Source organism: Oncorhynchus keta, chromosome 13 (genome assembly GCF_023373465.1).
Source record: "Oncorhynchus keta strain PuntledgeMale-10-30-2019 chromosome 13, Oket_V2, whole genome shotgun sequence".
Classification (NCBI taxonomy): Eukaryota; Metazoa; Chordata; class Actinopteri; order Salmoniformes; family Salmonidae; genus Oncorhynchus; species Oncorhynchus keta.
The window spans coordinates 31,143,775-31,165,499 of record NC_068433.1 but is presented as its reverse complement, the minus strand read 5'-3'; the positions used below and the strand labels follow the sequence as shown (position 1 = coordinate 31,165,499).

General features: G+C 42.1%; 1 protein-coding gene and 1 non-coding gene across 2 annotated transcripts; one reads left to right on the top strand and one right to left on the bottom strand.

Annotated features, from left to right (window-relative positions):
• Positions 1-3,886: 3,886 nt before the first annotated feature.
• On the bottom strand, positions 3,887-3,958 carry trnaw-cca (transfer RNA tryptophan (anticodon CCA)). The gene has a single exon. It is a non-coding gene; the product is annotated as a tRNA-Trp (tRNA).
• Positions 3,959-13,325: 9,367 nt separating this feature from the next.
• LOC118392188 (mannose-P-dolichol utilization defect 1 protein-like) lies at positions 13,326-18,640 on the top strand. The gene is made up of 7 exons (XM_035783906.2): positions 13,326-13,513; positions 13,950-14,015; positions 15,269-15,401; positions 15,501-15,586; positions 15,744-15,862; positions 16,165-16,275; positions 17,075-18,640. Exons 1-7 carry the CDS (start codon positions 13,384-13,386, stop codon positions 17,195-17,197), a joined length of 768 nt encoding a protein of 255 aa, XP_035639799.1. The 5' UTR covers positions 13,326-13,383; the 3' UTR covers positions 17,198-18,640.
• Positions 18,641-21,725: the final 3,085 nt, after the last annotated feature.

The following is a 21,725-nucleotide window of genomic DNA, read 5'->3' as shown; positions in this document are numbered from 1 at the left end:
AAAAGGAGAGGAGCGGGGAGGGGAATTTTCCAAGATTAGAATATGAGAGATTACCTAGTTTGATGGGCAATTATTTACAGAAAAGGAAATCAAATATACTACTAGTATAATAAAAAGGTATTATTTAAAAAATACTACCAATCTGAAAGGGCACTTTTTTTAGGGCACTTTTCTCATAGGAAGGTGAAAGGTTAGGTGCTCAGGAGCGGCTAGAACCCTATCTGTGAACGCGCCTGCCAGTGACTGCAACACTACATCACCTTTAGTTGGCCTTATTATTGAGTCATAAAACTGGGTTGGGTTTGTCCATCCACATGGAGTCAGGCAGTAGTGGAAAAAGTACTCAATTGTCATGCTTGAGTAAAAGTAAAGATACCTTAAAAGTTGTTAGGGCTATCCGCTGAAAAGGCAGAGCGCGAAATAAAAAAATATTTTTTAGAAATATTTAACTATCAAACATTCACAAGTGCAATAGACCAAATTAACGCTTGACATCTTGTTAATCTACCCATCGTGTCCGATTTAAAAAATGCTTTACAGCGAAAGCACACCATATGATTATGTTAGGTCAGAGCTTAGTCACAAAAAAACACATACAGCCATTTTCCAGCCAAAGAGAGTAGTCACAAAAAGTAGAATTAGAGATAAAAATTAATCACTAACCTTTGATGATCTTCATCAGATGACACTCATAGGACTTCATTTACACAATACATGTATGTTTTGTTCGATAAAGTTCATATTTATATCCAAAAATCGCAGTTTACATTGGTACTTTATGGTCAGTAATGTTGTGTCTCGAAAAACATCTGGCGAATTTTCAGAGCCACATCAATTTACAGAAATACTCATAATAAACTTTGATAAGAGACACAAGTATTATGCACAGAATTATAGATTTACTTCTCCTTAATACAACCGCTATGTCAGATTTCAAAACAACTTTACGGAAAATGCACACCATGCAATAATTGAAGTACAGCACTCAGACAACAAAACAAGCCAAACAGATATCCGCCATGTTGTGGAGTTAACAGAAGTCAGAAATAGCATTATAAATATTCACTTACAAAGATGATCTGATGATCTTCATCAGAATGCACTCCCAGGAATCCCAGTTCCACAATAAATGTTTGATTTGTTCGATAAAGTCCATCATTTCTGTCCAAATACCTCCTTTTTGTTTGCACGTTTAGTACACAATCCAAACTCACAACGTGCGGGAAAGTCCTTGCAAAAGTTCAGACGAAATGTAATATTATAGTTCGTAGAAACATGTAAAACGAAGTATAGAATCAATCTTTAGGATGTTTTTAGCATAAATCTTCAATAATGTTTAAACCGGAGAATTCCTTGGTCTGTAGAAATGCAAGCTACCTCTCACGTGAATGCGCGTGATCATGCGCGTGATCAGCTCATGCCACTCAAGCAGACCTCTGACTCATTCAGCTCCCATTCCCCCCTCCCTCACAGTAGAAGCATCAAACAAGGTTCTAAAGACTGTTGACATCTAGTGGAAGCCTTGGGAAGTGCAATATGACCCCATAGACACGGTGTATTCGATAGGCAATGAGTTGAAAACTAAAGTAAAGGATCCAATCTGTACAAATACAAAGTAAAATCAAACTGAAAATACAATGTAAAAGCATGTAAGCATGTAATACATAGCCTTGCCTGAGGTTATCTCAGTAATGCAAAACATAAAGAAAATAAGAAAAACCTTTTAATGTCATTCTAAATATGACACTTAAACAAGATCCTTCCTTGCAGACACCTCTGTAACAACAGTGAAATCACAAATGAAAATACCTGTTAAAGGATTAAGGACATGATTCGTGGAAACTTGTCATCGGAATTTCCCTATGTTACCTACAAGTTTAAGTAGACAAAATTCAGAAGTTCTAACTTCCTTTATCCATTGTCAAAGGTAGAAAGGAAATAGAAAATACATTCCAGAGTAAGTGATTACAAGGTTATACATATCTCAGCAGTCCAGTTTTCAATCAAGCACATTAGAGTCAGGTGTTTTACTAAAAATAGGAAAACCTTGATCACCATAATCATTGCAATCATATCCTCCTCCTGGAGTAACCCCATTTACCTAAAGCTAAATCCAACCAGTCCCAAGCATGGGTTAAATCCTGCATTGTCCTTAACCTCTTGTCGCAATCCCTTCAGTTTGGGCACAGCTAAAGGAAAAGATCCATCTAGTACAGTGTTATTGGGAATAAAAGTACAACAATCATCTCCAAACATCACACAGACACCACCTTTCTCAGCTAAACGCCAATTTAAAGCTTGTCTATTCTGCTATGTCATTTTGCTAGTCGCCTGTACCTGTTCTCCTAAGGCTGGTCATGTAAAGTCAGTATAGTTAATGAATCTCTGTTGATTATAATTTATCCATTCTAAGTTTGGGGACCTCGATCAGACACTATATCCTCAGGCACCCCGTAGTGCCGGAAGACGTGCGTAAACAAGGCCTCTGCAGCCTATAAGGCCGTAGGGAGACCAGGCAGAGGGAGGAGACGATAGGACTTAGAGAACCGATCCACAACGACCAGGATCGCGGTGTTACCCTGTGAGGGGGAGATTGGTAAGAAAATCCACCGTTAGGTGCGACCAAGGCCGTTGTGGAACGGGTAAGGGGTGTAGCTTCCCTCTGGGCAGGTGCCTAGGAGCCTTACACTGGGCGCACACCGAGCAGAAGGAAACATAAACCCTAACGTCCTTAGCCAAGGTAGGCCACCAGTACCAACCGCTCAAACAGTGCACTGTCCGACCGATCCCAGGATCACCAGAGGAAGGTGATGTGTGGGCCCAATAGATCAACCGGTTACGGACAGCTCCAACACTACAGGCGCCACCAGGCAGGAGGCTGGGAGTATGGGAGTGGGATCCATGGGCCACTCCACTGTGTCATACAGCCGGGACAATGCGTCTGCCTTCACGTTCTGGGAGCCTGGTCTGTAAGAAAGGGTGAACACAAAACGGGTGAAAAACATGGCGCACTTTGCCTGGCGAGGGTTCAGTCTCCTCGCTGCCCGGATGTACTCCAGATTGCGGTGGTCAGTCCAGATGATAAAAGGGTGTTTAGCCCCCTCAAGCCAATGTCTCCACGCCTTTAGAGCCTTTACGACAGCCAGCAGCTCCCGGTCCCCCACGTCATAGTTTCGCTCCGCCGGGCTGAGCTTCTTCGAGAAGAAGGCACAGGGGCGGAGCTTCGATGGCGTACCCGAGCGCTGAGAGAGCACGGCTCCTATCCCAGCCTCGGACGCATCCACCTCCACTATGAATGCCAAAGAGGGATCCGGATGGGCCAGCACAGGAGCTGAGGTAAACAGAGCCTTCAGGTGACCAAAAACCCTGTCCGACTCAGCCGACCACTGCAAACTCACCGGGTCCCCCTTCAGCAGTGAGGTAATGGGAGCCGCTACCTGACCAAAACCGCAGATAAACCTCCGGTAGTAATTGGCAAACCCAAGAAACCACTGCACCTCCTTTACCGTGGTGGGAGTCTACAAATTCAGCGTTCGGGTATGCCATCGAAGCTCCGCCCCTGTGCCTTCTTCACATTCTTCTTTGAAATGTCTTTATTATTTTGGAACTTCTGTGAGTGTAATGTTTACTGTAAATGTGTATTGTTTATTTCACTTTTGTTTATTATCTACTTCACTTGCTTTGTGAAAACCTTTCTACTGAAAACCTGAGCTCTTCAGGCTGTGTAAATGTATTAACATAGTTCGGCAGACCCTATGTATACTCTTTAGTTATTTACCCACAGCCTACAAGGCTGAAGAGCTCAGGTTTTCAGTAGAATGGCATTTCTACAGTGTCTTAACGGTATTCAATCACAAATATGAACATCTCATAGAATAAAACAGTTTGACCCCGACGTGATTTGAACACGCAACCTTCTGATCTGGAGTCAGACGCGCTACCGTTGCGCCACGAGGTCCATGCACAAATCATGCATTTGTCACTACGTCTCTCTCGCTCGGTCTCTCACTCGGTCTCGGTCCCTCCCTCGTCATTAAATTCAAGGGCTTTATTGGCATGGGAAACATCGTTCCAAAATAATAAAGACATTTCAAATCTCATATCATGTCTATATATACAGTGTTGTAACGACAATAGTTAAAGTACAAAAGGGAAAATAAATCAACATAAATATGGGTTGTATTTACAATGGTGTTTGTTCTTCACCTGTTGTCCTTTTCTTGTGGCAACAGGTCACAAATCTTGCTGCTGTGATGGCACATTGTGGTATTTCACCCAGTAGATATGGGAGTTTATCGAAATGTTTATTTTTATTTTTTTTATTCTTTGTGGATCTGTGTAATCTGAGGGAAATATGTGTCTCTAATATGGTCATACATTTGACAGGAGGTAAGGAAGTGCAGCTCAGTTTCCATATAATTTTGTGGGCATTGTGCACATATCCTGTCTTCCCTTGAGAGCCAGGTCTGCCTTCGGCTCAATAGCAAGGCTATGTTCACTGAGTCTATACATAGTCAAAACTTTCCTTAATGTTGGGTCAGTCACAGTGGTCAGGTATTCTGCCACAGTGTACTCTCTGTTTAGGGCCAAACAGCATTCTAGTTTGCTCATTATTTGTATCGAAATGCTTGTGCTTCTAGTCCGACAGTGCAGTAATATCTAACAAGTAATCTAGCAAATTCACAACGGCTACCTTATACACACAATGTAAGGAGATCGAATAAGAATAAGTACATATAAATATATGGATGTGCGATGGCCGTGCGGCATAGTCAAGATGCAAAATATGGTATAAAATACAGTCTATATTATTGAGGTGAGTAATGTAGGATATGTAACATTATTAAAGTGCCATTATTTAAAGTGACTAGTGATACCATTATTAAATCAATGTATTAAAGTGGCCAATGATTTGAGTCTGTATGTTGGCAGCAGCCTCTCTATGTTAGTAATGGCTGTTTAATAGTCAAATGGCCTTGAGATTGAAGCTGTTTTTCAGTCTCTCGGTACCAGCTTTGATGCACCTGTACTGACCTTGCCTTCTGGATGATAGCGGGGTGAACAGGCAGTGACTCGGGTGGTTGTTGTCCTTGATAATCTTTTTGCGCTTCCTGTGATATCGGGTGATGTAGGTAGTTTGCCCCCGGTGATGCATTGTGCAGACCGCACTACCCTCTGGAGAGCCTTGCAGTTGAGGACGGTGATACAGCCCGACAAGATGCACTCAATTGTGCATCTGTAGAAGTTTGTGAGGGTTTTAGGTGACAAGCCAAATGTATTTTGCGCCTTCTCCACCACGCTGTCTATGTGGGTGGACCATTTCAGTTTGTCCGTGATGTGTACGCCAAGGAACTTAAAACGTTCCACCTTCTCCACTACTGTCCCGTCGATGTGGATAGGGGGGTGGTCCCGAAGTCCATGATCATCTCCTTTGTTTTGCCCCAGTGTTGAGGATCAGCGGGGTGGAGATGTTGTTTCCTACCCTCACCGCCTGGGGGTGGCACGTCAGAAAGTCCAGGACCCAGTTTCACAGGGCGGGGTCGAGACCCAGGGTCTCAAGCTTAATGATGAGTTTGTAGGGTACTATGGTGTTAAATGCTGAGCTGTAGTCAATGAACAGTATTCTTACATAGGTATTCCTCTTGTCCAGATGGGATAGGGCAGTGTGCTGAGTAATGGCGATTGCGTTGTCTGTGGACCTATTGGGGCAGTAAGCAAATTGGGGTGGGTCTAGGCTATCAGGTAGGGTGGAGGTGAAATTATCCTTGACTAGTCTCTCAAAGCACTTCATGATGACAGAAGTGAGTGCTACTGGGTGATTGTCATTTAGTTCAGTTACCTTAGCTTTCTTGGGAACAGGAACAAGGGGGGCCATCTTGAAGCATGTGGGGACAGCAGACTGGGATAGGGATTGATTTAATATGTCCGTAAATACACCATACACGTAAATACACCTGTTTCAGTTTCTTTCTATAGGAGGGGAGCAACAAGATGGAGTCATGGTCAGATTTACCAAAGGGAGGGCAGGGGGAGCCTTGTATGGATGTTAGAGTAGCAGTGGTCCAATGTTTTGCTTGAGCGGGTGCAACAATAAATATGCTGGTAGAATTTGCGTAACCTTGTTCTCAAATTAGCTTTGTTAATATCCCCAGCTACAATAAATGCAGCCTCAGGGTATATGGTTTCCAGTTTACATAGAGTCCAGTGGAGTTATTTCAGGGCCGTTGCAGTATTTGCTTGGGGGGGTAATGCGGTCGATTGTAAGGATATCTAGGTCAGGTGAACAAAAGGACTTGAGCTCCTGTATGTTGTTATGACTACACCATGAGTCGTTAATCATGAGGCATACACCCCCGCCCTTCTTCTTACCAGTGAGATGTTTGTTTCTGTCGGCACAATGCATGAAGAAACCTGGTGGCTGTACCGACTCTGACACCATAACCCGAGTGAGCCATGTTTCCGTGAAACAGAGAATGTTACAATCTCTGATGTCTCTCTGGATGGCTACTCGTGCCCTAATTTTGTCCACCTTGTTGTCTAGAGACTGGATATTGGCGGGTAGTATGCTCGGAAGCGGTGGATGGTGTGCTCGCCTTCTAAGTCTGACCAGGAGGCCGCTCCGTCTGCCTCTCCTGCTGCGATGACGTTGTATTGGGTCGGCCTCTGGGATTAGAACCACGCTAATACTTTGCACATGAACGGCCCGCTCATTCTGAAAGAAATTGCAATGTACATATATACGCTTGTATGTCGTTGTTGTCTCTCCGTTGAAAACACTCAATAATCCTTTAGAGATCATCAGAGTCTCTGGTTAACGATCCTAACAGTCACAATGTATTTTGTGGTTGTAGGTGGTTAGAATGGTTACTTCAGAGTACCATTCGGAAATGTTCTCACAGAATAGATGCTTCGGTGGTTGTTGGTTTTCTCGTTCTAGGTTTAAGTCATTTCTAGCTGCAGACTAGTAATTCGTGTCGTCTAGAATTTGCTCTTATTCTGTAGTGATCGATAGTCTCAGAGTTGAACCATTTTCAGCCGTGTAGCCAAAACTACAGCTGTATGGTCTCTGTGGCCTATAGAATTGTAGCCATTCCAACCTGGGGACTCTGTCCCGGCATTCTCTGACTTAATGTATATTTTGTAGGAAGTGGGTTTTATACTCTGTGGAAGAAGGGGTGGTTCTATGACGCTTATGTGATGTCTGGGCTCACGGGGGTGTGGCCACTGACTAGTTAATCTTTATATGAAAATTCACACTCTTATTTAGAAGGTTAGCATCACAAAACATCTTTTCACAAATAGTTTCATGTTTAATCACATACGTTTCACAATATTTAGATGTAAACCTGACAGATGGGAAATGTACACTTTAAGAGATACGGTTATGTGTGTTTCCTTGTCCTCCATGAGATGACCAAATGAAACACAATCGTCATGACTGTCCGGTAAGTGTCCACGGACCATCCCCAAATTCTCAAAGTAGAAACATTGTTTAATTATTCAAACTTTTGATGTCCAAGGGCCTCTCTGTGTTCCACAGTTTACATTCCAATCTCAAACACTACAGAGCACAGGAGCAGCGTATTTTATGACCGACCATAAAACAGTCGACTTCCCTCGCTCTCACTCTATGAGAGAGAGCATGCTGTAGAGCGGGAGAGTTATGGCAACAGGTAACAGTCCAACCAGGATACCAATGAGCTTTATGGCCCATGTGGCATAAACATCTCACCCTATCTACCAGCCCATAACTGGTACGTCCTACCAAACACACACCATTCTGCAACTTCTCTCACACACACACACACTAAGTAATAGGTTTGTCATAGGTGATACTGATAGTGATACTCAGGTAATAATAATAACCTGGTAATATAATAATATAACCATGACGTGGATGGAAAAAGGTGTTCCTCTGATCTTCTTGATACTACCTCTGCCATATCATTCTCATACTCACACACACACGCACACAATAATCTGAGCCATTAACATGGGTGGAAACAGAAGTGTTCCTCCAATGGGATGATTGGGTTAGAGGTGGTCCAATATTTCATCAGTCTTTACTAATGACATGCAGCTGCCCTTGAGTAAAGCCAGTGTGTCCTATGTGTGCGGATGACTCAACACGATACAAGTCAGCTACTACAGCGAGTGAAATCACTGCAACACTTAACAAAGAGTTGCAATTTGTTTCAGAATGGGCGGCAAGGAATAAGATAGTCCTAAATATTTCAAAAACTAAAAGCATTGTATTTAGGACAAATCATTCACTAAAACCTACACCTCAACTAACTCTTGTAATAAATCCTGTGGAAATTTAGCAAGTTTACGGTGACTAAACTGCTTGGAGTAACTAACCCTGGATTGTAAACTGTCACGGTCAAAACATGTTGATACAAGGGCAGCTAAGGTGGAGAGAAGTCTGTCCATAATAAAGCGTTACTCTGCCTTTTCAACAGCTCTATCAACAAGGCAGGTCCTACATACAGACTCTAGTTTTGTCGCAACTAGACTACCGTTCAGTTGTGTGGTCAGGTGCCACAAAAAAGGGACCTTGGAAAAAAACAATTGGCTCAGAAGAAGGCAGCACGGCTGGCCCTTAAATGTACACAAAGAGCTAACATTAATAATATGTATATATATTTCTCATGGCAGCTAAAGGGGATCCTTAATAAATACAAGTACAGTGGCAAGAAAAGGTATGTGAACCCTTTGGAAATACCTGGATTTCTGCATAAATTGGTCATAAAATTGCATCTGAACTTCATCTAGGTCACAACAATAGACAAACACAGTCTGCTTAAACTAATAACACACAAACAATTATACATTTTCATGTCTTTATTGAACACACTGTGTGAACATTCACAGTGCAGGGTGGGAAAAGTATGTGAACCCTTGGATTTAATAACTGGTTCACCCTCCTTTGGCAGCAATAACCTCAACCAAACGTTTTCTGTAGTTGCCGATCAGACCTGCACAACGGTCAGGAGGAATTTTGGACCATTCCTCTTTACAAAACTGTTTCAGTTCCGCAATTTTCTTGGGATGTCCGGTGTGAACGGCCCTCTTGAGGTCATGCCGCAGCATCTCAATCGGGTTGAGGTCAGGACTCTGATTGGGCCACTCCAGAAGGCGTAATTTCTTCTGTTGAAGCCATTCTGTTGTTGATTTATTTCCGTGTTTTGGGTCGTTGTCCTGTTGCATCACTCAACTTCTGTTGAGCTTCAATTCACGGACAGATAGCCTAACATTCTCCTGCAAAATTTCTTGATAAACTTGGGAATTCATTTTTCTGTCGATGATAGCAAGCTGTGCAGGCCCTGAGGCAGAAAAGCAGCCCCAAACCATGACGCTCCCATCACCATACTTTACAGTTGGGATGAAGTTTTGATGTTGGTATGCTCTGCCTTTTTTTCTCCACACATAGTGTTGTGTGTTCCTTTCAAACAACTCAACTGTAGTTTCATCTGTCCACAGAATATTTTGCCAGTAGCGCTGTGGAACATCCAGGTGCTCTTTTACGAACTTCAGATCTGCAGCAATGTTTTTTTGGACAACAGTGTTTTTTTCCGTGGTGTCCTCCCATGAACACCATTCTTGTTTTTAATGTTTTACGTATCGTAGCCTCGTCAACAGAGATGTTCGCATGTTCCAGATATTTCTGTAAGCCTTTAGCGGACACTCTAGGATTCTAATTAACCTCTTTCTGCATTCTGCGCTGTTGCAGTCATCTTTGCAGGACGGCCACTCCTAGGGAGAGTAGCAACAGCGCTGAACTTTCTCCATTTAAAAACAATTTGTCTTACCGTGGACCGATGAACATCAAGGCGTTTAGATATACTTTTGTAACCCTTTCCAGCTTTATGCAAGTCAACAATTCTTAATCTTATGTCTTCTGAGATCTCTTTTGTTCAAGGCATGTTTCACACCATACAATGCTTCTTGTGAATAGCAAACTTGCATTTTGTGAGTGTTTTTTATAGAGCAAGGCAGCTCTAACCAACATCTCCAATCTCGTCTCATTGATTGAACTCCAGGTTAGCTGACTCCTGACTCCAATTTGCTTTTGGAGAAGTCATTAGCCTAGGGGTTCACATACTTTGTCCAACCTATACTATGAATGTATAAATTATGTATTCAATATAGACAAGAGAAATTCAATCATTTGTGTGTTATTAGTTTAAGCACACTGTGTTTGTCTGTTGTTGTGACTTAGAGGAAGATCAGATCAAATTTGATAACCAGTTTATGCAGAAATCCAGGTCATTCCAAAGGGTTCACATGCTGACCTGTGTGATGTTATTATAGACGTTATTACATTAAATTAACAATCAGCCAAGGTAGTCAATCTTTTACCATGAATGTGTTTCATTTAAAGGGACTTTGATAAAGAACTACAATCAACATCATAGACAATTGCCCCCGTACCACCTCAGATATGCAGACAGTGTCCCCAAAATGACTGTTCCACAGTGTGAGTGGATTGTCTGACGCAGACTCATCTCCGCGCGAGTAGGATAAAGTTTACCTAAAGTACTTCTTCCCCCTCATTGCAACGGTTAGAAAGGTAGGCTGAAGGTTGGCTGTGCAGGTGTATGTGGATAGTCTGACACAGATTCAGTCCCCTTATCTATGCTCAGTTTTGCATTTCTTCCCCCACAAGGAAGGTAAGCAGGTGCTGACTGCTGATCCTAGATCTGTGCCTGAAGGAAAACGCTCGTTCCAAATGGCACCCTATTGTTCTGATCAAAAGTAGTGCACTATGTAGCAAATAGCGTACCATTTGGGACACATATAACTTTATACCAGGAGCGTCCATATGGCTCCTCCTGGTGGACCCTGATTGGTAACCAATGTCCTGCAATGATGACATCAGAGGTGAATAGCGCCCCCTGTCAGCTGGCCTCCTGAACAACTGGGTCCTCACTCAGCTCCCTCCAGCTGTCGTCATCGGCGCAACTCTCAAATAGGTTCCCAGCAACAAGCCCTGTGCCCATTGTGGTTCCCTTCACCAGAAGGCTAAAATCTCGCCCTGTGTGGCTCAGCGTGGGTACTATCGACATCTAGTGGAGAGATTAAGGTATTTCAATGAGGTGTAGAGTACTGTACAGTAGGTATTTATACAATCAAAGTGTATTTATTCACAAGATACAACAGATGTAAACAGTTCAGCTAAATGCAAATGATGCACTGTAAACTAGGTTATTGATCAAAGTGCTGGTGAATATTCATGGAAAACCATTGAATATAGTTTTTACACACATACACACACTTGCACAAACTCAAACCACTATTCAATATGATTACTGAAGCACGCTCACTACTGTATATGGATACCAGTGGTGGCTGGTAGCACCTTGAAGATGCACTATGCAGAAATCTCACCACCATTTCCAGGTTGCAAAAATAGTTTGCCTAATTTAAGTTTATGTGACAAAACAAGCAAGTATAGTGTAGATAATCATTGTACCATCTAAACCGCTGTGAAATGTCTTTTCCATACCCCAAAATATTTTATTTTCAGCTGTTTGAAGCTTGTGTACAATAGTAAAAATAAAAGAAGCAAAAAATAGACTTAAAAATGGGTAGCATAGAAATAGCCCACATGGAACAGATCTACTGCTGTTTAGACTTGCGTTCAATGAGAATGACAGATCTATAACTCACATTTCTCCAATAGAAATCCCACATCACAATTGTAGGCGATGTCATGGCAAAGTTGGCTAGCTAAAGCCGCGTTCAAGTGCGAGTCAGAACTAGGAAACTCTGACATTTCCAACTTGCTAACTAGTTGTAGTTATAGAGCCCCACAGTGGAGGTGTCATAATACCCATAAAACCTAGCGGTCAAACAGGGAAACGGTTCCAATCATTTTTCTACCATTCATTTTCCCCCATAGGGTATTTTAGATAAGCTTAAAATAAGGGCTGTGTTTCATGTAGGCTTACCCTGGTGTGAAGTTTTGATAACCATGTAAATCTCTCTTGGACAAGATCACTTTTATCAATAAATTCTGCTCTATTTACGGTCCTATTCAAAAATGCTAATTAGAATAAAATTAGACATCACGCAAAACTACAAAATCCCGGCAAGCTCCTGCCTATTTATTCATTACTACATTTACCTAACATTAGATAGTTGATCCAGAGATTCTTACCTTTGCCTCGGTTGGCAGTCTTGTCCAGATCATCGTGGTATTTGTAGTACTTTATGATAGCCACATTGGCCGCTAATTAGCATTTAATTCTTGGGGGTGTAAATACATTTATAAAAGTCACCTTGTCCTAGAGAGGTTTACACGGTTATCAAAATGTCAATTCAGGGTAAGCCTACACAAAACACAGCCCTTTTTAAAAAGTGTTTCTAAAATCCCCTATGGGAAAAATGTATGGCGGAAAAACGATTGGAACCAGTTCCCTGTTTGACTGCTATGTTTTATGGATATTATGACTCATACTGTGGTAGTACCGTATTTTGTGTTTCAAGAGCTGAACTCTGGGTATTTTCAAATATAGATGTTATGTGTTAAAGATGCTATAGTCTCAAAAGTCGACAAACGTGTAAAACTTGGTCAAAACTTGTAAAGTGGTGGTCCCATGTTTCATGAGCTAAAATAAAAGAGAATTTAATGTTCTGAAATAAAGCTGAACATGTCCCAGTTCTTCCATGCCCTGTACACTCAGACATGTCACCAATTGAGCATGATTGGGATGCTCTGGATTGCGTACGCGTACGACAGCGTGTTCCAGTTCCCGCCATTATCCAGCAACTTTACACAGCCATTGAAGAGTGGGACAACATTGCACAGGTCACAATCAACTATGCGAAGGAGGTGTGTCGTGCTGCATGAGGCAAATAGTGGTCACACCAAATGGTGGTCACACCAGATACTAACTGGTTTTCTTTTCCACACCCCTACTTTTTTTTTAAAGGTATCTGTGCCCAACAGATGCATATTGGTATTCCCAGTGATGTGAAATCCATACATTAGGGCCTAATTAATGTATTTCAATAGACTGATCTCCATATATGAACTGTAACTCCCTAAAATCCTTGACATTTTTGCATGTTACGTTTATATTTTTGTTCAGTGTATGTGTAACTGATATATGCAAAGGAATACTACATGTTCGTGTTTTTAAATGTATGTAAATTGTAAAGTATTTTGTCTGTAATGGCTTGTTCGTTATGTGTCAGACCCCAGAAACACGAGCTCTCGCCATTGGCGTCGGCTAATGGGGAGTGGTAATGGTAATGAAATCAACAACAACAACAAAAATCAATGAGCTCCGGAACCACTGGCAGTGCATATGTTTCCGTCTAGCGTGAGGGAACAGTTATTATTTGCACACTGCTACGTCACGTCACAGTTCTACAATGGCGAGCCCTGTTATGGAAGAACTTCCAAAGAATTCTGTGTTGGACCCACTGAAGGGGCTCCTACTCACTTATTTCATGCCAGAATCATGTTACGACGAGTTTTTCCTCAATTTTAACTTTCTGGATGGTAAGTCAAGTTCTTACATAATTGACTGACGTTTGATTGCAAGAGCTAACTTAGCTAGTTAACGTTAGCTTGCCAGGGCTTCAACGTTGAATGGATGAGCTAGCTAGGTATCGTTCGCTTGCAAGACTTGCGTTTTTAATCGATATTTCACAATGTAACTTCTATGTTATCTTTTGCATTTACAGTTACTGGATATAAAGAAATATATTGGACGTAGGGATCGTACCCTCTAAACAGGCTAAAAAGACAGAAGAGGAGCTAACGTTAGTAGTTAGTTGGAAGATTTGTTTTGACAGCGTTCAGAGGCGGGGCTATCTCATGCCAGTGTTCCTCAATCTCTTGCAGTTCCTCAATAATTCTAGATAGGAGAAGAACGACATATCCATCTGTTCTCTCTGATAATACCCGTTCAATCGACGATTGTTTCTGTCTGCAGTGCCATGTCTAAAGATTGTGCTGAGCAAAGGTCTGGGCATCGGAATCATCCTGGGGTCTGTGATGGGTAAGATTAAGATTATCTTTCTCCTCTCTCTATCTCGTTCTCTTAATTCAAAGGCCTTTATTGGCATGGGAAACACATGTTTACATTGCCAAAGCAAATTAAGTAGATAATAAACAAAAGTGAAATAAACAATAAAACATGAACAGTAAACATCCCACTCACTCTCAATCTTTATCTCTGTCTCTCTCTCCCTATGTGTGCAAAGCATAACTCCCTGCCCCTCACTTATATACAGGTAACTGCCAAAATAAAGGAAACACTTGAGCAAATGTGTACAAAGTACTGTACAGTTGTGGATCCTGAGTTAAAAAGGTCTCCGACTGTTAAATATCCATCACTAGCACATTAGAGGCTGCTGCCTATATACAAAGACTTGACATCAATAGCCACTTTAATAAATGGAACACTAGTCCCTTTAATAAAGTTGACATATTTTGCATTACTCGTCTCATTTGTATATACTGTATTATATTATATTCATCTGTATTTTAGTGTATGCAGCTTATATATTCTTAATTCAATTCCGGTACTTAGATGTGTGTGTGTTGTTGTGAAATTGTTAGATATTACTGCACTGATGGAGCTAGAAACACAAGCATTTCGCTACACCCACAATAACATCTGCTAAACATGTGTATGTGACCAATAACATTTGATTTGATTAAGCAATTTACATCCCATCATGCTTAGGGACATGAATAAAAATGTCCAGTTGCCCATTATTCTGGCTACTGTGGCTAGAAGAAGATATGGCAGTGACTTTTAAAGAGGGATCTCAAAGGAGCATAGGGGGTTTAGTGTGTGTGTGTGTGTGTGTGTGTGTGTGTGTGTGTGTGTGTGTGTGTGTGTGTGTGTGTGTGTGTGTGTGTGTGTGTGTGTGTGTGTGTGTGTGTGTGTGTGTGTGTGTCAGTCACCAGATGTCAACGGAATTGATTCTGGAGCAGTGCCTAAGACGGCGTTTTCCACCACCGTCGAATAAACACAAAATTATGGAGTTTCTTGTGGAAGAATGGTGCCGCATCCCTCCAATAGAGTTCCAGACACTTGTAGAATCTATGCCATGGTGCATTGAAGCTCGTATGGGTGCTCATGGGGGCCCAAATCCCTATTAAGACACTATGTTGGTGTTTCCTTTTTTTGGGCAGTTACCTGTAGATAGAAAGATATTTACAATAGAATTCGATCCATCAAGCACACGTTCAGATAATACATAACCCATATCTCGCTCTCTCCCACTCTCTCTCTCCCCACAGTAAAGCTGCCCCAGATCCTGAAGCTGATGGGGGCTAAGAGTGCAGATGGTCTAAGCTTCAACTCTGTCTTGCTGGAGCTGCTGGCTATTACCGGCACCATGGCCTATAGCATTGCTAACAGCTTCCCCTTCAGGTACTGTGGTAGAGTTGTACACACACACACGGAGACATGCACAGACAGTCACACACACAGACACGCACAAGTTAACATATTTGGCGTTTTCTCTTTCAGTGCCTGGGGTGAGGCCCTCTTCCTCATGTTACAGACAGTAGCCATCGGGTTCCTCATTATGCATTATGGAGGCAACACAGTCAAAGGTAAGACACACACACACACCTACCTGACGATAAGACTTGACACTCACTACTAACACTTCCTTTTGAGCTTACAATGTACAATTGTACGTTAGCATACAACTAGCTGCCCTCACAAGCAGTGGTTGACGTTCTAATTCTGTGTGTCTGCTCCCTCTAGGTGTGCTGTTCCTGGTGGTGTACTTTGGTCTGGTAGCTCTGCTGCTCTCCCCTGTAACGCCAATGCCTGTGGTCATGGCCATGCAGGCATCCAACATGCCTGCTATCATCATTGGCAGGGTACGTAAGCGCATTAATAGATTCTCTAACATGTATAACATAATCAACGTGTTAAATTGTAACAGCGTTATGTTGTTCGAGCACCACATTGGACAATAAATTTGTTTTAATATTTTCATGTTATCCTCTAGGATTTAATTGTGCTTTAAATAGTTCAACTGTAAAAATGTGCCCCAAAATAACTCGATAATAAAGTCGATTTGTGTTAGAAAATGTGTTTTATAGGAGTTATCCTTAGTTAACAAAATAATGTTGTCATTGTATTAATCTGTGATCATGTTTATTTCTCCCTGTGATTGCAGCTTATTCAGGTAGTGACTAACTATCGTAATGGACACACAGGTCAGCTGTCTGCCATCACTGTGTTTATGCTGTTCGCTGGCTCCTTGGCTCGCATATTCACCTCAATACAGGTATATGTGTGTGTACAGTGAATGTATACTGAGTATACCAAACATTAGGAAAATCTGCCTAATGTTGAGTTTGCACCCCTCAATTGGTCGGGGCATGGACTCTACAAGGTGTCAAAAGTGTTCAACAGGGATGCTGGCCCATGTTGACTCCAATGCTTCCCACAGTTTCAGTATCAAGTTGGCTGGATGTCCTTTGGGCGGTGGAACATTCTTAATACACACGGGAAACTGTTGAGTGTGAAAACTCAGCAGCATTTCTTGACACAAACCAGTGTGTCTGACACCTACTACCGTACCCCATTCAAAGGCACTTAAAATATGTTGTCTTTCCCATTCACTCTCTGAATTGCAAGCATACACAATCCATGTCTGAATTGTCTCTAGTCTTAAAAATCCTTCTTCAACCTGTCTCCTTTCCCTTCATTTACACTGATTTGAAGTTGATTTAACAAGTGACATCAATAAGGGATCATAGCTTTCACCTGGTCAATCTGTCATGGAAAAAGCAGCTGTTCTTGATGTTTTGTTACTTGTACAAGCAGACACTCTTATCCTGAGTGAGTCGGTATGTGCAGCTGTGTGCGAGTAAAATGTGTTACTGTGTATAAATTGTGTGTACTGTATGTGAGAGTGTGGATGCGTCATAAACGGCACACTATTCCCTATATAGTAGGTAATTAGAGTGTCTGCTAAATGACACCTGAAGGGTGCCATTTCAGGCAGTCTGTGTGTGATCCTGTCCTAATCCAACATGCCAATAATTTCTACTTTTCACTTCCTGGTTTCTCTCTACCAACAGGAAACGGGTGACTCCCTGATGGCCCTGACCTATGTCATATCCTCTTCCTGTAACGGTCTTATCGCTGCCCAGCTCCTGTACTACTGGAACAGCAGCCCGGCACAGAAGAAGAAGACAGAGTAGATAGACAGGTGCACATGAAATTAGTTGCCTCTAAATTGGCACCCTATTTCCAATATAGTGCACTACCTTTGACCAGGACCCATAAGGCTGTGGTCAAAAGTAGTGCACTATATTAGGAATAGCGTGCCATTTTGGGATGCAGTAGAGAGAATATACAGACAGGGTGCAGCTCAAACGGCCCCCTATTCCATATGTAGTGCACTGCTGACCAGGGCCATGGACTCTAATGGTACAACTATGGGAAATTGGGTGTCATTTGAGATTTGCACCAATTCACATCTAGCAATTCATACACTCTGCACTCCCCTACTGTAAGCTTAGCTCTGGACCAAACATTCTATTCCCACCACCCAAACCAAGGATCTCTCTACTCTACCTGACTTCAATGATACTGTGACTACAGCCCAGTTAGACTAGCTCACAGAGAAATCATTAGTTTTGCCTCAGTGTTTTAGCTCAGGGAAGGGAACGCTTATTTCTCCATCCTGAACACTGATTCTACTAAACGCCACAGAAGTGCCGATACGGTGTAGGGTGAAGTTGCCGCTTGACGCTGATCCTGAGTCAGTTTAGCATTTTTCCCACTTATGGTTAAGGTTAGGATTCTGGGAGGGGAAGCTGATTCTATATCTGTACCTAGGGGAAACTTCAACCCAGAGCTGTCAAAACACCCACTACAGTCAGTTGTTTTTGTCGTACTCTTAAATCTTTATGCCTCCCTAGCAATGTACTACATTGTTCCAGTTATATTACACGGGTTGTCCTTGGACCATAATCTAGAATGAAAACGCATTCCAGAACACAACTAGGAAGGTAACTATTCTAGCTATAGTCAAGGGGTCAAGCAATAGAGGTTTACTGTGAAATTCTCTGTCAGTATGTTTAAGTTAAATGTTTGAATTTTAAGTTGTTGAAGCTTTGTTGACTGAGTGTAATCTAAAGCAGCCTGGTCTCAGATCCTTTAATGCTTGTGCCAACTTCATTGCTGTACTTGGTAAACAATGTTTGGCGTGACAAGAGTTACAAGGATTTGGCATTATTGCACAAACAGACTGGCACACAGGCTTGATCAAAATAACAACTGAACAAAATGGTTATCATTCCAAATGATGTTTGTCTGTGTTTCTTTGTGCATATAGATGCTGTATTTGTTTAATGATAAATCACATATTTTATTGAATTCTATGAATGAGTCCACAATACTAAATAATTCAGTCCAATTTGATTCAGATTAACCTGGGAGCAGAAATTTGGGGTCGTTATGGTTTTATGTTGAAGTCCAATTTCTCTGTTTAGTTTTAGTTTACTTGTTGAGATTCAACTTCTCGTGTTAAGATGCTGCTTGCGCTTCTATGTGTCACATGCGAGTGCTACAGTTCTGGACATGGTAAGAGTTTATTTTAATGCAAAAATGTAATAAAATATGTTTTGTTTTTGTTGGGACTGCTCAGGTGTCTGTAGTTTTCTCTTATGTTTTCAGAACTCCAGTCCAAGAGAGCCTGTGGGTTGTGCAGGCTTTCATTTCAACCCTGCAGTAACATCCCTGATTTAGCAAGTTATATGATATAATGAAATAAAACTCAACTCAATTGTTTTCATTAGGTTTCTTGTTTAAGGAAGGGCTGGAACAAAAGCATGCATACCCATTGTTCCAAAATGATTGGGTGTCATTCATTTTCACACCACTAGATAGAGACAATTGTTCACCCTCTATTTTGTTCACTCACTAGTTCTCCAAAGTACAGGAATTTACACTAAACAAAAATATTAATGCAACTTGCAACAATTTCAGAGATTCTACTGAGTTACAGTTCATATAAGGAAATCAGTAAATTGAAATTAATTATGCCCTAATTTATGGATTTCAAATGACTGGGAATACCGATATGCATCTGTTGGTCGCATATACCTTAAAAAAAGGTAGGGGTGTGGATCAGATAACCAGTCAGTTTCTGGTGTGACCACCATTTACCTCCTTCAGCGCAACACAAATTCTTCGCACAGAGTTGATCCAGCTGTTGATTGAGGCCTGTGGAATGTTGTCCCACTCCTCTTCAATGGCTGTGTGAAGTTGCTGTTGTACACGTTGATCCAGAGCATCCCAAACATGCTCAATGGTGACATTTCTGGTGAGTATGCAGGAAATGGATGAACTGGGACATTTTCAGCTTCCAAGAATTGTGTACAACTCCTTGCGACATGGGGCCATCTATTATGCTGAATCATGACGTGATGGCGGTGTTTGAATGTCATGACTATGGGCCTCAGGACCTCGTCACGGTATCTCTGCATTCAAATTTACAGTTTGTGCTGAAATTCTACGGTTGTGCAAACCCACAATTTCATCAGCTGTCCGGGTGGCTCGTCTCAGACAATCCCACAGGTGAAGAAGCTGGATGTGGAGGTCCTTAGCTGTCGTGGTTACAATTGGTCTGCAGTTGTGAGGCCGGTTGGACGTACTGCCAAATTCTTTCAAATGACATTGGAGGTCGCTTATGGTAGAGAAATAAACATTAAATTCGCTGGCAACAGCTCTGGTGGACATTTCTGCAGTCAGCATGCCAATTACCACATCCCAATAAACTTGAGACATCTGTGGAATTGTGTTGTGTGACCAAACTGGCCTTTTATTGTTCCCAACACAAGGTGCACTTGTGCAATGATCATGCTGTTCAGTCAGCTTCTTGATATGCCACACCTGCTAGGTGAATGGATTATCTTGACAAAGTAGAAAAGCTCACTAACAGGGATGTAAACAAATTTGTACACAACATTTTAGAGAAATAAGCTTATTGGGTGTGTGGAACATTTCTGGGATCTTTTATTTCAGCTCATGGGACCAACAACTTTGCATGTTGCTTATATATTTTTGTTCAGTAGGGGAAAATTTGTCTGTGCTTATTCTCTTATTATTTTTTCCCACAAACTTGATAAGTCTTTTCCACCTCTTTTGTGATGTAATAAAATGTTTTCTATTTTTTTGCATGCCCTCTTTACCATAACATTATTTGTCACTACCCCCCTCCCCCATTGAATAGACACTTCTCTCCTTTCCTTTCTCAAGTCCCGTGTGTGTCGTTCCATCGGCCCCCTGCCTCTCTGTCCTCAATCACACTGACATCATCAACACCCCCCCGCAACCGAAAAGTCCCACAATTGGCCAACGGAAGTTTCTCAAGAAACAACTCAAAACACAATTTTTTGTGTGAACAACAGACTCCAAAAGTTCATTAAACTTGATAGAAGGGTTGTGCTGAAGATATCTGTAAGATACACTTGTTTATTACCACATTAAGCCACAACAGTGACCATCTTTTTTCTTTCTCTCTCTCTCTCTCTCTCTCTCTCTCTCTCTTTCTCTCTCTGCAAAGTACATCTTTCTCTTTTCATCCCTTTTCTCTCATCGGTTTCCCTCATGCTTTGTTTATCACTCACTCACCAACTTCTGTCCTTTGTTTCTATGACGGGAACGAAAGAGAGGAGCCAAACCACATGAGAGGGAAGAGAGAGAGTAAAAGGGGTAAGTAGAGAAATTATTGTCTTGGAAAGAAAGAGTGAGAAACGGCGGTTGTAGCAGGCCAAGGAGTAGGAGAAGCAGGAGGGAGATCGACAGAGGCAGGCAGTTAAGAAAAGGAGTTTGGAGAAAATAAAAATCATTTTTTTCATTGAGAGAGAGGGTGGGGGGAGGGGGGAGGGCCCCGGGAGGCATTTCTGATGGTGATTGTGCAGCGGCGATGGCAAGCTCCAACTTTGTTAGGCCGTATCACCTGTAAGATATAGATGCATCTTGGGAGGTCTGACTGTGCTTTAGAAGAGGCCAGTTTTGTTCCACTGCGCTCAGTTCACACACATACACACACTCATCGCCTCCTTTAATCTCTTTAATGTGTGGGCCAATCTTTATCTACCTGCTGATTGTTAGGCCTGCATTTCCCATCTCCCTCTATCTGGCCATCTGTGAAACACCCCACCTCTGGCAGAACCCGGCGGAACACGCCATTGCCCCACCTCAGCGGTGGTGTTTTGGTGAATGCCTCAGCTGGCTGATAAGGGTAAAGCCCTTTCATCTCCCCAATGGTTTAGTCTGTTTACTCACAGGATTAAGATCAAGTGTAGCAAACTTTTCCTCTTCCTTGTTCATCCTCTAATCACAAAAATGGATGTTTGCACCAGATGTGTTTCAGTAGGAACACACACACACACACACACATGCAAACAAAAACACATACGCATACACGCGGTGTTCCCGAGTGGTGCAGCGGTCTAAGGAGACGTCACTACAGACCCGGGTTCGATCCCAGGCTGTATCTCAACCGGCTGTGATCGGGAGTACCATAGGAGCGGCGCACAATTGGCCCAGCGTCGTTCTGGTTCGGGGAGGGTTTGGCTCAGGGGGGCTTTACAAGTAGGCAGTCATTGTAAATAAAAATGTGTTCTTAACTGCCTTGTCTAGTTAAATATAATTTTTTTTAAATACGCTAGAACTAAAAAGGCTTGTCTCCCAACAACCATCCCACCACTCTCTCTC